The 16,735-nt window shown below is 38.3% G+C and overlaps 2 protein-coding genes across 9 annotated transcripts in view; both read right to left on the reverse strand.

Annotated features, from left to right (window-relative positions):
- ZNF469 (zinc finger protein 469) overlaps positions 1-403 on the reverse strand; it is a 263,425-nt gene extending 263,022 nt beyond the window's left edge. The window contains exon 1 of one of the 2 annotated variants that reach the window (XM_074840141.1): positions 314-403. The gene's annotated coding sequence lies outside the window, so the exon portion shown is untranslated. Of the gene's footprint in view, positions 1-17 lie in introns of both variants that reach the window. The other variant, XM_074840139.1, reaches the window with a different exon arrangement.
- A 38-nt stretch (positions 404-441) lies between these two features.
- Positions 442-16,735, reverse strand: part of BANP (BTG3 associated nuclear protein) — a 153,050-nt gene continuing 136,756 nt past the window's right edge. For all 7 annotated transcript variants that reach the window (XM_074840146.1, XM_074840145.1, XM_074840144.1 and 4 more), the window contains 2 exons: positions 5,716-5,859; positions 442-1,236 (listed from right to left, as the gene is read on the reverse strand). In XM_074840146.1, coding sequence (XP_074696247.1) covers positions 1,165-1,236; positions 5,716-5,859 — 216 coding nt within the window. In that variant the 3' untranslated portion in view covers positions 442-1,164. The remainder of the gene's footprint in view (positions 1,237-5,715; positions 5,860-16,735) is intronic.

Consider the following 16,735-nt stretch of genomic DNA (forward strand, 5'->3'; position numbering starts at 1 on the left):
TGGAGAGAGGATTTCACCTTGCTGTTCAGGTCGGATAACAAGACAGGAATCGGACTTTTGCAGCCCAGCTTTTTATGGATGAGTCCCAAACTGAGGTATTGCCACAAACGGCTGGACAAAGGAGGTAGGAAGAACTAATAAGGGAGAGAGCTCAGAAGAACTGTTCACATTTTAGAAAAAATTATTTCATAAATTCATCGTATAAAGTAGGATTTGCAGACTCAAAAGCTTAACTATCACATTTTTCTTGCACTGGAAATTTAGATAATAACATGATCTAAGATTCATATCTTCTTTATAGACTTAATCTTACTTCTCAGTGTGACAGCAGAGCTTGCCAGATAGCATCTGTCTTCAAATACTCCAGAACTACACTCTTACAGCACAGTCCAGTCAAACCGTGTTCATTCCTAAAGCAGAGAGCAACTTAGAGCTGCACTATTCATAAATACACATTTATTTTTCATTAGAAATGCATAATTACAGCATTTAAAAGCATTTTCCCCTAGAAAAGTAGTTAAGCAACAGTACAAACAAAATTGTTAGTCTTCTGCAAATACAGTTTTCATTACACTGAACAGAAAACACCAGCAAAAGGCTAATACTTGCAGTTATGGGATTTTTCTTTTTTTAAATATTTTCCATTTTTGTTATAAACACCATAGCAAATAAAAAAAGCTGTTTAAACAGTGAAAAATATTTGAGCTCTTGATCTTCTATACGTGGTAAAGCAAGTATTGCAAAGCAGCAATACACCTCCTAAGGTATCTGCAGACATTCAAATGGCGTATTTCACAGAAGAAATGAACAGGATGAAACATTAATTTAGTCTCATGGTTTTGATTCATTAGATTTCGTTCCCTCTTTCTGAATGATTTTTTTTTCCCTCTTTAAGTGTACCTAAGGGCAGGTCGTTTATTTTTTCTGAAGGCCAGATCCTCAACTGATGTAGTGATGTAGCTCCAATTTAAGTAAGTGGGTCTGATTTATTCCAGGTGAGGACAAGCAGATCACCAGAACTCTGCTATGTGCAGGAGATGTTCGAGGTGTGACCATTAGTCTAACAGGCATTTCCACTCTCCTGTTGTTGCACGAAGACTACAGCACTTAACTTCTGACTGTGGTTCACTGACATCCCGGTTGACCCAGCCTCCTGCAATTCTTTTATTGAATTTGGATTGCTCCGTGTTCTATCTGCATTTCTGGCTGGATTGCTGACTGAAGGGTGTCGGTGCCCTGCAAAAGGAAACATGGAATCAGTAAACCAATACAGAAGTGCTTTCCATTGGTGTAGCCAAGGGAACGTGGATGTATTATTCTAACATGAAGTTTTTGTATATACCAGTGCAAAATCTGTATGGGTATCAGATCTATGGGAGTGCTGAAATGGGAATACATTTACGAAGGCACCAAAAATAACATAAAGAGTTCACATGAAGACTAAGCAGACTAACGCCCTTCAGGCTGGAAAGAGAAGGCTAAAATAATGAAATCATGATAAGGATCTAAAAAATCACAAATGGCATGAAGAGAGCACACAGAAACAATTATTCCCCCTCTCTTCCCAAAAAAGAACCAGCTCTAAAAAGAAACAAAACAAACCCCGTGTCTGGCACAACACGTGCTGAAGCTGTGGAAGCACCAGTCCCAGCATGCTGCGTGTACCGACAGCTCAGGGTACGGAGCTGAACAGCCTTATGGAAGGAAAAGCCCACCAAGGGTGATCGTGGAAGAGACAGTAGGAAGTCCCGGAGTGACAGAACTAGTGTAGGTAAGGAGGGTGAAATTACCTGTTTGCCCTGTGCTTGGAATTTCCCCAGCTGGTGCAGGATACGGTCTAAAACTGCTGACTTTACCCAGTGTAGCTTTTCTCTATTTTGTGTAAAATTAGAATAGTGCTACTATAGTGAACATCTTTCTCAAATGAAATTCTTCCTACAGGCCTGATTCTACTCACTTTCCAAGCAAAAACAGTCCTCTGTGAAAGAATCTGAAGTAAACACAACTAACTTAAGCTTTCAAAGGAAGCCCCCTTAAAAATTGAAGTACTGCTTACCAGCAGTTTGACGATGCTGTGAAAGGGTAATGCCATAGCAAACTGTCTTTTTAGCCAAGTTAGTTGGAGTAAAGAAAACTAGACTATGAAACAAACTCCATCTTTAGAGCTATAAGATGAATAGCGTTTAAGAACAGCTGTATTGGCTTGGATAAAGTCCATCACACCCAATAAGCCTTCCCCTGATAGCAGCCAGTATCACAAACATAGATAAACTGCAAGAAAACAGCAAGCATTTAATGATGTTTTCCTGCACACTCCCACAGATTCCAGAGATCTGCCCTTGATGGATTTTCCCTCCATAAATACATCTAATCGATGCTTTATGTAACACCCCAGATAGGGAATTATTTCTGTGGCAGTCCTTCTGTTATGAAAAACCCTGACTTGAATCTCTGCTTTATGCTCTCAGCCTCACATCTGCAAGATGATCCACAAAGACTCAAGGGTGGAAACTCAACTAGACTTCCCATCCTTTAGGTTTTACTATACAGTCGCAACTTATTTATTCAAATGAAAATACCACAAGTTCAAAATTATAAAACATTGCTCCTAAATTAAGGTTTTGTTGTCAAATTATTTCTCTTCATTTCTGTGCCTTGTTGCCAGTACTTGCACCCAGCTACAAGATTTTTTTCTTGTTGAACTTTATCAGTAATTTGGAGTTTACTTAAATGTTCAATAAATTAGTGCCAAAGTGGTGAATAATTCTATCAGATTGCTAAATTTGATAGCAGGTAAGTTTTCAAGTGACCATCAAAGTTTTCCTTCCCATTCGAGGAAAACTGTATTGAAGTAATATAATTAGCAAATAATAGCGACAACGGCAATGCTGAATATTTATTCAACGTTCGGACCAGAAGTAGAAGACTGTCCAAAGGGATCAGAAGAACACTTTAGATTTGGATTTTTAGATTTGGAATTTTAGATTAGAAGCACACTTTAGACTTGAATTTTTTTTTTTCCAAATCTAATAAATTTACCACCGGCATATGAATTTGAGCATAGAATTAATCCGAACACACATTGTCATCATCACATTCTGTATTTCTAAATTTTGCAAGCTGCTGTAAGAATGCTATTGAGACATGAAAACAAGCCAACTAAACCTAAATCCCCCAAATGCACCTGATTTCAAACAACACCTCCCTCCACACATGCATTTGCAACCTTATGCCAGCAAAACACTGTTAATACAGTAATAGTTTGTGTTTACACATGTGGTTTAGGGTCACCACAAAACTGTCAGAATCCAAACTATTAATACTTCGGGCTACAGCTGATTTGCAAATACAAAATCTCACATGGATACACTGAAAACACTAAGTTGAAGTGCACACTGCTGGCTGCTCCAGCTGAAGTCAGAGGAGGGATTCATTTCGAATAGCCTCACTCCTACCTTCAGCTTTGCATGTGCAATTGCTTCCAAAGGCATGGCTCTCAAGAAAAAAGGTCAGAAATCTGGTATCTTGTTTTCAGACATTAAATAGACTCATACTTGTGGTGTTTCAAACATGGAATTTGTGTAGAGCATAGCATCCAGCCCAGGTGGATAATAAACTCCACTTTCGTAAGCTCTGATTGATAAATAGATACAGAATCACTGAGAACATCTCACCACCTTGACAAACAACCATATGAAAACAGATGAAAGTGTCACTACAGACTCACTGAGAGGGTTTTCTCTTGAGATAAGACTTTTTTCTTCAGATAGATCTTTCTAAAATGATGCAGGACTACTCCATAATTTTAGCCAAAAAAAAGGCTACTGAACTATCCATATAACTCAGAGTAATACAAATACCAAGTTGGTTTCTCCAATTCATTAACAGATCCTTAGTTTTTAGTTTGTGTAAACTGAGGAAATATTTATGGCAAACTTATTTTTAGTCTTGTCTGTTTTTCCTTTCATACTCTTCTTATTTCACATTCCTTTTCTGCTTCTCTTCAGCTTTGTATAAATCTCTGTGGTTAACCACAATATTAAAACCTAACACGGTGCAAAGTGTCCCTGAAGAGGAAAGTAACTCCTCTGGTAGCTGCCAGTCATGCAGGAGATGGATGCCGATGTTTATAACCGAACTCCGGAACCTCCTGCCCGTCAGAGGTGCTAGCTGAGAAGGGAGGACAGCCACAAAGAACAGACCCAGGAGAAAGTCTGTGGGAGGTAAATTTGAGAATTTCCCAGGCCTGGAGTGAGGGCAGCAGCACAAGAAGCACCTCTCACAACCTGATGCCTATATGCTTTATTAATTGCGTGGGACCACCAGTACTTGAGGATTCACAAGAAGTAAGGCACGATCCCTGTAGCAACGTTGTTATTGTCCAGCGTATTATTATAAGTGACTATGAATAAAATATTGAATTTAGTACAGACACAAATCTAGCAAAGAGAGAAAAAAAGGGCTCATCTACACAGGAAGATCAGTGTGCAGAAAACTAGAACGTAATCTTACAGCACAGCACACTCACATGCCAGGCAGTCCGGTCCTTTTTGGCAGGGAGTGTCATTTTTCTGAAAAGCACTTTGTAGCACCCAGGTGAGGAGCCAGCGTGGACGGGAGCAACTAAGAGAGTTCAGAGCTCCAGCCTCCCTACCAGCACCGGCCAGCGCTGACAGCACTTTGGCAACATGCAATGCAGATCCACCTTCTGCCCGAGGGCCTCTTTGCCACCGGGGTAATTAAGGTGCTCTGACTTCACATATGGGACTGATCTGCAGATCACCTTGCTCACGGAAGAAGCACTAAGCACTTGAGTTTTGTTCACACGAAGTTTGTACAAGATTCCCTTCATTTCTTAGGGAATTTTTTTTTCCCCCCTCAAGACACTCACTATCCAAAATGCTTGTACAGGTCAGAATTCTCTACAAAACTGGGTATGTATCAGACAAAATTCCACTCTAATATTGGCTGCTGAGGATACCATTATAGTTTGGCTAGCAAGCAACAGCTTATTTTTCACAGCCACTTGGCATTGTCTAGAAAAGCAGCCCACTACAGTTGGGTTCATGGAAGAATGCGTAACCATCTTCAGAAAACCTTCTATCAAATGTTTTCGGTCAACAGTCTTGTGTTGTTGTCACCAGTCACAGCTTCAAGCTGATGAGAAACTTTTTCTAGACTAAGGTACATAGCTGTTCAAACTGCTTTAAAAAGGGGGAAAAAAAAAAAGATAATTCCTCCACCGTAGCTGAGAGGATCAAGTGTTCACTTACAATTGCTAACATTGTGACTCCTGTGGGAAATCCAGGCTGTTGATCAAAATAACTGGAAAACTGCTGTCAGAAAGGGAATAACATTTTTAAAAGAAACCTCAGTCTGAAAAATACTTTTTGGATAGATTCCAAGCAAGCTTTTTCCCCTGTCCTTTAACATGGCACTCAGCCTTCAAGGACACAGAAAAACAATGATGACCAAAATAACTACTCTCTAGAGGCACTGAGCAAGAACATAGAAGTGGGAATAGTCAAAGACCATTTATACCTTTAACAAAATGGTGTTTCTTATTATAGATGTTTTGGGGTTTTTTTTACAGTTTGGAAACAAATTCATAAACTCATTGGGACTGCAGTATTTGTGGATGGATATATAGTTCATCTGACAGATGTTCCAATCAAGTTAAGTACACTCAAATGCCAAAAAGATACATATACATACTTGATTAGTCGCAGAGTGATCTGTCACTGGTGTCAGCTGCACATACTGGACTTGGATATCACTCCCTTGGAGCGGGGATCCGTCAACACCCCCCGACGCAGGCTCAGCAGAAGCAACAGCTATCAGCTGAGCACCCTGCAACACCTGCGGGGAAAGCAACGGAGAGCACAGCTTGTAAACAACCCCGGTCAGAAATGCATTACCCACCATCTAACTGAAAACAGATGCCAAACCAAAGACCGTTAAAAAGAAACACAAGAGAACTGGTCTATCGGTAACAGTTGCTTTCAATCATGTCGGTTTCCGAGAGGACATGGTACGCATGTGGAACGATTCCCAAACTAGATGGTCACTACATTTTGCCTTATGAGATTCATAATTCTGTTAATGATTATGGCAAAGGCTAAGTGGGACAGAGTGTGCAGGTTACACCAAGAGGGTGATAATGTCAGTCACGCACAACAGTATCACTGAGTAATGCTTTTACTGTTACATAAACAGACACAGATCCACGTTACTCCTTCTCACAGCCAAAGGCATTCAACTTTTGACAATTTATTACAGTAATGTTTATATCCCTATTGTATATGAAGGTATAGATTTAAGAATTACTACTGTTCACCAGTCAAATGCAGATAAGTCCCCTATAGGCTTCAAAAACCAGAGAACACTTGATCCATCTAAAAGTTCTTGCTTAACTATGCTGTGGTGATAAGACTAATTTTAATTTACTTCTTGAAACACCAATCAGAATAAATACATGTATGTAAATGATGACAAGTCCCCAATCTCACTGTTTAAATTCAGCTAAAATATACATATTCAATTTTAATTTCTATACACTGCAAATGATGTATTTTTAAACTATGGTATCTGAGCTGCAGCGAACAAAAGACATATTTCAAATGAAGGAAAGAGCACAAAGAACAAAAATAACATTCTTAACAAAGTATGATTTCTCAGCTGATCTGCAGGTGGGTGGCCATGAAGGAGTGGGTAGACCAGAATTTCTCTAGGGAGTGTGGGAGGCAAAAGAGGTGACCTCCATAAATGACCTTCAGGGGTGTTGTCAGGATTTTATAGGGATCTTGGGTGTTCTGAGATACAGTCAGCATCACACTGTAAAAGGATGCTACATGTTGTTTTTACAGGAGTAAGCAAAATTATCTCATCCTACAGTATTTGTTTTGGAACTATACGATACACTGTCGGAACCACATCACAGTCTGTCCTACTGATTACCTGCAGGTCTTAAATGTATATTTGCTCATTTATTTCTGAACCACAAACTTCAGAACGACTGTGAGAGACTGAACAAGCCCATCATTCTCGTATACAAACTGTTTTACAACAAAGAAGCCTAAAACTCGGAACACTACCAGCTCCCCTGGTCTATTGTATGTTCTCAACTGAACACCTTCCATCGCACTTCAAAAGTTATAGCACACCCTTTTACAGCACACACTGTGGAGAAGACCAAATAATTCTGTTATATGTTATCTTATACCAAACCTATTAGATTCCTAGTGATAATCTACCTTTACCATCCTGCCTACAATAAAAAAACCCAGCAATACTTGCATAAAATACTTTGTGCTGTCAAATTACACTTCCCTATTGGTTCCATGCAGATGGCTACGTGCTTTTCCTATTGTGTCTTCCTGCTGGATAAACTATTTCTAATTAAGCTTTCATTCACAAAGAAATGGAAAGCATTTTTATAGGATGTAATGATGAAGCTGAGCTAGTTTTCAGAGGTAAAATGGACAACATGCCAGCATCAGCAGCAGATGACAAACCCAGGTATTTATGAAGTTCCGCTGACAAGGTCATAGATTGATTGCTGCTGCTCCATTCCCCCCAACTAGCCAGATTAAAACAAACTCAGTTAAGCTTAAACGTGTTCCAATCTCAATTCCAGATGATACAGTGATAGCTACATACAGCGTGTCTGGTTTCCAGTTGTACAGTATGAAAAAAATCAGATGGATAAATTGGAGACATAAGACATCAAACATAAAAATCGCAATTAGTACAGGGTCTCCTTCTTCATCATGTCCTGTTTGTGCAGACCCCAAGGACTCCCTGTTCAATAATGGAAGGTGAGTGGCCAAGCAAGGCAGATTCATTTTCACTAGTGTTATGCCAAACTTTTTGGGTTTTGCAAACCAGGTGATTGGCTCTAAACCAAACATACTGGTATGTTTATTCTCTACCAGTTGTCGCCTTTGTATTTTTCCCTATAGCGAGAAAACACGTTAGGATGCTTGAAAGTCAAGAAAAGGCCGTTTTTCAAAACTAAGAACCATTTTACTTCTTTAGGCTTCTCTTTATCCATTTGTTCATCATGCACAGTCTACTTAATACCTGTCTAAAATAATTTTGAAAAAAATTTAAAAAATCCATCTGGACTTTGAAAACTAAAAGAACAACAACTAATGCTGAAAGAGACTTCTTAATATTTTCCACTTAATACTTGCTAACATTAATAGCTGTCTTAGATTTCATTAAATACTGCCTAGTTTGTTATTGTGGCATAACTGGCTATATAATCAGTCACTAAACAAATGAGAACAAAAGCAAGAACAGGGAAAAGATCCCAGTCTTAAATTAAACCATCTGACTGAACTTTATATGAAGTAATGAGCAACAAGCTCTTCTTAATATCTGAGGAGTTTATATACAGCACTGAAAAAAATTACTGTTTTGCAGCTTCTATTGCACAGCTTCTGAAATTAAGATACAAATGGATGAGAACAGAAGGGGAGAACTGCCATCTTTACCCCCCCCCCCCCCCATTTTTTTTTTGGAAAGGGATTTGGAAATAAAGCTGTTTCTGTAGTCTCAATGGCATAGTACCTTGTGTTTAATCTGTTGAGCCAAAGAGAGAATCAACCCAATCTCAGGCTCAGCCTGAAACATTTGATCCCACTTTGTATGTCTGAACACCTGTGTCAAATGTGACACGATGATGACCTGCAGCTTACTAAAGATATCACCTAACTAATCACACTGTATTCATAAGATAACACAATTTATCATGAATCTCAGGCATATCCAGATAGGAAAATCCAACTGAACTGACATTAAAAACAGCAATAAATTACATTTTCTCTAGGCATTACTGGAGATTATGATAAATTTATTATAGTTCTGTCTTAGTTTAAAAATATGCTAAAAGTTTGTTATGCTGAAGAACTATGACTGATGTCACCCTTTCTACTTCTCACAAACAGCAGTACTGATAAATATTTTGGTCAGAAAAAGCCCAACTCGAGTAGCAAGTTTGATTACAGTCCTTGGACTCTCCTTGCATTTGCAAAACTTTTTTTTTCCACAGTATGCACAGTGCCTTATAAATACAGATATCCCCATTTCCTTTAGCATAGGGGAGAAAGGTCCCATGGGAAGAAATTATCGCAGAATACATGTTGACAGACAGACACAAACAAACATAACAAAGGACAGAGTCCATAGAGCAGATTTAAGTGGATTGAACAGACTCTCTAATCAGTATGACCATGCTTCCTCAGATAAAAACAGGATTTAGCCTCAGCCCTGTAAGTTCAATTGGCCTCACCTAATAGTTTTGTTCTGTTTGCATCACAAGTTTTATATGAAACTATAGCAAGGCTGCAAAAATTAAAGACATAAAGGGATCAACAACTTTGCATAACATGGGATTCATGGAGCAGTTGGGTAGCGGAGCCTTTCACAAATGGAGCAGGTGCAAATACATGGCTTTTCTTTGGCTGCTCACTTGACTTCCAAACCAACACTTTGTAATTCTTACCTGCCCTTGACCTTAAAATAGAGGAATTGTACCAAAAAAATAAACAATCTGCCCTGAAAATGAACTACTCTCCCCAATTCCACTGGGCTTCTCTAACATCCTGCCTTACTGGTCCAAAACCGGTAACAGAATATGGTTAAGCTGAAAAATAATAAACTTCACTTCTAATAAAACGGATTAATTCATGCTCTTAACACACACATACAGAACAAAAAGCCTGAAGTCACCCTTCCCTTTAACTTAGGCACGAAAGCACAGAGTATCTGACACGGAGTGTCACTCAAGCTAACTCAGGCCAGCGAGAGTTCAAGTCAAGGCTGAAAAAGCCTAAAAAAAAGAGTGCCTTAAAATTAACAAGCAGACCAAAAAATGCTTTTTTTTAAATAATTCAGTGGAGTATTTGGAAAAAGTACATTTGGTCATCTACTACTGCTTGCTGTCAGCGGTAAAAAGTTGTCTTGACAGTGACAAGATCTTTAGCTCCCACGGAGCCGGAGCCCACTCTTTACATTGCACAATTTCCACTGCGAGCATAAGCAACTGCACAGCTGGAACAGAACAGCTCGCTAAATTCTTCTGTTCCTTCAGCTTGCAATTACAACCACGGATACATGCCTTTCCCCAAATAGAAAACCTAGTGAAAAATGTTTATTAAGAAAAGTCAGAATACTTTAGGAAATATCTGTAAGATATTTGAGAATATCTTTGAGATGGATCTCTTTGAGAACACTTCAAAGCTACCAATGCTCCCGAGCACATTTTGTGACCTGGCCCGATCTTTATAAGCCTTCATGTCCCAAACCTTGTTGCCTCAAAGGTTACCACATTGCATGGTGATCCTGGTGAAGACAACTTGCCTAAATTAAAAAGCAAGCATGAAAGAGCCCCTTCTCTCACTACTCCCATGACTTTTCAGAATAAGAAAGTGTTCCCTAACACCCTCAGACAGAGATATAAATGCATTTCTATTAGTTTGAATTTTAAATGATCTTGGAAATACCAGAAGGAAAAGTACTTTGTTCGGATGTTTAAAATGAAGCGTGAACTCTTGGCATTGGTCGTGAATACAGAACCACAGTTTATTTGACCAAACATTTATTTTCTTTAAAGCTCTATAAGCTTTCAGTGAGAGATACAAGACCTAACAGATTTGATAAAATGAGTGAAGGGACAGACAGCTCCCTCCTACCCACCCAGAGCACACGGTGCCCATACGCACATTCTCCATCCCTCCCTACAGCAACGTTAACACAAACCCAGGCTTCCTCATCAGAAGGGCATCAGAAGCACAGACCCTTGCAGTGGTATCCCACTGACCCCAATCTTTGCCTCTTTGTTTGGGCTTTTTTTTTTTTTCCTTCCCTCTTCACCTTTTTTCCTCTATCATTCTCTCTTCAAAGTCTTGATGATCTAGGCCACACAAGCTTTTGAGCCTGAAAGTCCTGCATTTCTATTTTTCATGCCTTTTTCAGTGAGATGCTTGCCATATAAAACATAATAATAGAATTAGTATTAATAATGAAAACCAGCTACTTTCTCTGGTCCCTTCCATTCCAGTTAAAGACCATTTTAGCCCATAACTAAGAGTTCCCATATAACATTCAACTGCCAGGGCAGGAAATAAATTTTTTTTAAAAAGATTAAAAAGTAATAGGTTTTCCTTCAGTTTCTTTCCAAAATTATTCAAGCATAGTTTCCAACCATGGTTCAATTCATATCATGTCCTCTGCTGATTTTACTTATCACCGAGAATTATTCTTCTAGCTGCCCATAACAGAACTTTTCTCTAGACCCCAACCTTCAAAAACAGGTCACTGTTTTGGGATAGCTGAAGTTTGTTTACCAAAAAAGCCCATTCCTCAGTCTGGTCCTTGCCAGATTGAACCTTCTAAAACACATTCTTGCTACTGTTGTTGTGAGCTTTTTTATTAATCTAGGCAAGCACGTATGTTTGCCTACCTATAAAAAGCTGAAAAACAAGACACATTGGGATTTTGGTGTCTTTTTTCCATCATTTCTTCCCATTTCTACTGCAGGAATGCAATAAAAGATGATGTTTCTTTAAAAAAAAAGAGGTTTTAAATCACTGAAAGACTGGTTGTTTATAGAAGGTTCACATTTGAAAATGTGAAATGTGAAAACACTTACAGCCAGCAAGTAACCATTTCAGCAAATATTGCACAAAAGAAATGAGTTGTGCATAGGAAAAAGGAAAGATCTCAGTGATATGCTCTAGCTAAAACACTGACAGAAAGGACGGTTTGGGCCCAAAAGTGTAAGGACAGTTATGGGTTTAGATGATTCCTAGGAAACAAAAACTTAAGAAAATACCTGGTCCTACACTGTCATTCATCACTGATGGCAAAACTACATGAATACATTCAAATAGCAAACACAGCTCCTTCAAATGATAAGAAGTTCTGCTGACAAACATGTTCACTTAAATAAAATAATTCCCTCTAGCTGATTCTTTTCAGTCTTAAAAATTTTCTTCATGGAACCTTAAGACTAAAAACATCCACTGTCTTCAGTGCCAATGAAACATTTATTTAGTGGATTTACAGGCTTATAGATGAGTTTACCTGGGGCAACTAGACTCTATATTTAGGTGCAAAACTCAAAATTTCTTTGTATCAGAAATTAATGAGGTCCTGGAAAACATCAGAGACTTAGACTAATCAAGGTCTCCATCACTTTGGCATTTACTAACGAATTCACTCTGTCCCAGCTGAAATCAGGACAACAGGCAAAGCAGAATGCCAAAAGAATGGAGCTGTATGAAAAAAAACCAAGATTTTCTTCCACAAGATTGTCTTTTGTAGTTCTTAATTTCACTTGATGAAGCAGAGCAAGACCCAACACTAGGAAACAAGGCCAGTACGGAGGATACTAAAGCATAAAGGAAAATCAGGAACATGATCTACTTTACACTCCCTCTTTAAGCCACCAGTTCAATTTAACCAAGGTCAAACGTATTGAAAACCTCATGTCTGATGGTGGCTGATACAAAGTTATTTTGGTGATTTTACAGTCCAGTTGCAATAAAATTCAAGTATTAATGTGACAAAAAGGAGTGGCAGCGAAGGACAGACTGACCTGTTCTCTTCATGCTAAGATTAAGCAGCATTATTTGAAAACCACTGTAACCCTTGTGCTGTATTAATCTATCCCATATGTATATGAAGTAAGAATGCATATAGCCTGATGATGTGTTATCTTTCCAAAGAAATAAATTCACATTCAACCTGTAATTCTTCAGAACAAATCCACAGCTGAAAATACCGACCAAGGATCACTACAGACTGCTGCATACTTTCTACGCTGCATTTAAAATTAAGCAATAAGTACTTTGATAGAATTACCAGACAGTTTTAAGGACTAAGTCTTGTCTTCCAAACTTTTCAAAATATTAACAGCAATAAAAGACTGGAAGTTCCTTTTCCAAAAAGATAAGTAAGATAGATGGCCCACAGCGTTTCAGAGAGTATCTGCAGCTTTTCTCTCTCAGTAACTGGTGATGAGAAGCATACAGAGGTGCGAGTAAGCACATGGAAGATATAATCCATCCTTTAGATCTTTTATTGGCAACCCTTTTTCAAGCAGATGCCTCCAAAATAGGAGGCCTCTCTTCTTTTTAGGGTGCCTTTTTATGGCTGCTGCATGTTCAACTTCAAACTGCTAAGATCACACTAAAGGAAAGGAAAAAGCCACAATATATACCACTCACATTTCTTCCAGAATAATTACATGTATTAATTTCTTATTTTTCAAGCTGAACTTGTTCTGATTATAATTTCATTACCACCAGCATCAACACAAAAGAAAAATCCTCTAGGCCATAATGTGTTTTTCTATTCTACTGCTGGAAAGAGCTGATCATTGTCTAGTTTTTCTTACATGGCATAAATTAGAGACCTTTACACAAAGCAATTTCCATGAAAACCATCGCTGCTTTTTGAAGTGTAACATCTCTTTTAGAGGCCATCCCATCTTTATTTTAAAGACTTCAATTGACAGAATAGCACGGAACATCTAATGTACTGCCCCATCTTCTGTGTCTTCTCATTACTCCCTACAGTAAAAGGTTTGGGAGATGTAAGACAGTATTTTACCCTATCAGGCAGGTCACCAAACATTCACCGGCATAAAAAAAATAATTCTGGAATATTTGTTCTTAGAAAAATACATTACTTTGCATCTAGCTTTATTAAAAGGCAGGTTGAGTCAATCATATCTAGTAATCTAGGTCCGAGTGTAAAAATGACCTGTTACTTTCATTACACTGCCATTTACATATCACTAATTATTCATTTTCTTTCATATCTTTGATTAAAATACTGAATAGCATTAGTCCAATATATTTGTGGGCAAAGACCAGAAAATACAAATTGGAAGGCTTAAAATTACTTTTTGCAATTTATCAACTCTATTCTTTCAAATAAATTTTAACACTGGCTTCAATCATTTGCTATAGGGCTACATTTTCAAATGATTGGAACAGCATGTTGGAAATATAAAGCAAATAAGTACACTGTCAATCAAGCTCACAAAAACAAGCCCATTTTTAATAAAATAATGCTGATTCACACTAAGTGTGCTAACATGTTTTAATTCTTTACTAAGTACCTTCTAAATGCTTCCTCTGAACTGGGCATATTCATTGATTTAAAAACACGCTTCTCATACTGTCTGTGCCCAGACAACTGATGCCAAAGAAAAAATTTGGCTCTGATGTCCCCATGCAGGTATGGACTGGGTTATGCAGAGAAGAATAGAGGGAAGAAAATATAAGGGTTCTGAGAGACCCAGCAGTAATGAAGCAACTACCAAAGCCGGAGTCCCCAGATCACGTATCCTGTTGGCAGTTTCCATCACCCAAAATCAAATTGCTCCACTCACCTGTCCTCAAATATTCCAGCACTGTATGATAAGTGCTTTGCAGAAAATTACACTGCAAGGGCTTTGGTAACTTTAAGGTAATATATTTCCATTAACATCCCAATATGTTTCTTTTGGAATAAAAGTATGTTTGATTAAGGGTGCCTGGAAACAATATAAAAAGGACCCACTGCTCTTAAAGATTAGGTTATCATTCTGAAGTTAATGATCTAGTTCATAAAGCTTTAGTCATTCCTTACTCCAACAACAACCTGTATCTAAATTTGCTATTTATTTCCTATATAAAATGTGCCAATACAAAAATAAATTCAGCATATATAAAAGTCTAATATATAGCAGTTCACAGAGAGAGGAACTCTCCCTGCTGTGTATTTCTAAGTGTGCTGAATTGAACCATGCAAAATGTGACCTTAAATCTGTCAAAACTTCATTAACTAACACCCCTACAGAGTCATATAACTGAGAACACCTCCTTTAAATTCCCCAAACTAAAAGGCATGAAAAGTGAAACTGATTTCAGCTCTACCAAGTGTGGAAAAATGAAAACAATAATTCCAGAATACATTTTTATCAGCGGCATTATTTCCTTGCATAACAAATAATAAACCATCTCATCTGCTTTTACTTTGAGTATATACCACGGCACAGATCTACTCAGTAATGTCTACTCTGAGATTCCCCTCATGTGCCTGTACAAAACCTGGAGAAACGCATGAACACAGACTGCAGCTATTGTGGTTACTTAAATAAACTTTACAAAAACATCTAGCTTTCCGGCTACTGCAGTTGGGTTGAGCTAGATAAGTGATGGCAAGTTGTGGCTTAGTGCATTTAAACCATTTGCATCTTCACACACCACCTTGCTTCCCCAGAGCTGCGTTTCAGGGATCCCCCCAAGGGGAGCAGGGCTCAGCGAGCCCCAGGAGCAAGCCTCTGCCTCCAAAGACTGACGCTATTCAGTAAAGCCACCAATACTTTCCAGCATTGTGGTTTTACGGAGAGTAGCAGCCACCAGTGAAATGCTGTAACAGGCCCTGAGCAAAGAAAAATGAGATGCACACAACTGAGGGAAGTTTTCAAAGGGAAAGCGTGGCAGAGGGTCATGATCTTTATTAACATTCCCTGTATGAGCTTTTTTTTTCTTCCCCAAAAAAATAATTTTTTTTAAAAAAATTACCAATAAATACTCTGAGGTCTTTGAAAAGTGTTCACATCTGATTTGGTAAATAAACTGGAGAAACATAAAGCACAGAAAAAGACCAAATTAATACAGTTGTCTTTTTTAAAAAAGCACCTGCTCTCTCCATCACTGTCTCTCTGACCCTTTCCCTAGCACAGTCCAACAAAAATAAGCAATCTGACCTGTTATTTTCTGCATACAGTATTTAAAAAACAAATAATGCATGAAAAACCCATGAGGCTCATGATCTTTCTCCAGGTTAAACGCATCCTGCCTGAATTTAAGTGAACACCTAAAAACAAATGTGCAGTTGTTAGAAGTACCTCACACTTTCACTGGTTCAGCACATGTATTCTCACATGGGAAGCTGGGCGTCCCTCAACAGACTAACAGCTCCTTTGAGAAGCAGTAAGTGTTGAACACAAAAGGGTAATCAGTGTAATTAAAACTTTGTCTGTGAACTATTAAGCTGGCTGAAAGGGATGTAAAGTTAATTATTAAGAAATAAAAGCCTAAATCAAGCTCTGTATCACGTTGGTCTAAATACAATGAGATTATATGAAATCCTGTATGTAAGTAGTATGCATTTACATGAGCAGTGTTTTATTTTAACTCAATATCACAGGTAGACAGAGAGTAATGTATCTGCCAGCACTAATGGGTAACAAAGCAAAGAAAGAGGTATTGTCTCAAGGTGCTTTGGGGCCACATCCCATAGGAGCCAAGCGGGGTCCTTCCTTTGACTTCAAGTAGAGATGGGCTCAGGCTCTATAAAAAGATGTAAAATACACCAAAACAAACTACAGACTTCCACTGAAGGGATACTTTAAACTAGCACATACGCAAAACTTAATTATAATTAATTGGCAGTTCAACTGCAGATGTAATTTCAATAAAAATTACTTGGTTACGGAAAGAAGAGTTACCTCATGTAAATTCACTGTATTCAATTAAAGAGGCTATTTGGAAGTATGAGGCTTGAAAAGAAATCTGTACCGTACATCCGACTCTTCTTTTGTATGAAGATACTCTTAGTGAATCACCCACCAAGGGAAACTTCTCAAAACAACTTTGTGGTTAACTGAAAACGTTTTTCAGATGCTGCACTTCCCAAACCGTAACCTACAGTTTCATTTCAGTTGTAACAC

The sequence above is a fragment of the Strix aluco genome, chromosome 14 (assembly GCF_031877795.1).
Source record: "Strix aluco isolate bStrAlu1 chromosome 14, bStrAlu1.hap1, whole genome shotgun sequence".
NCBI lineage: Eukaryota > Metazoa > Chordata > Aves > Strigiformes > Strigidae > Strix > Strix aluco.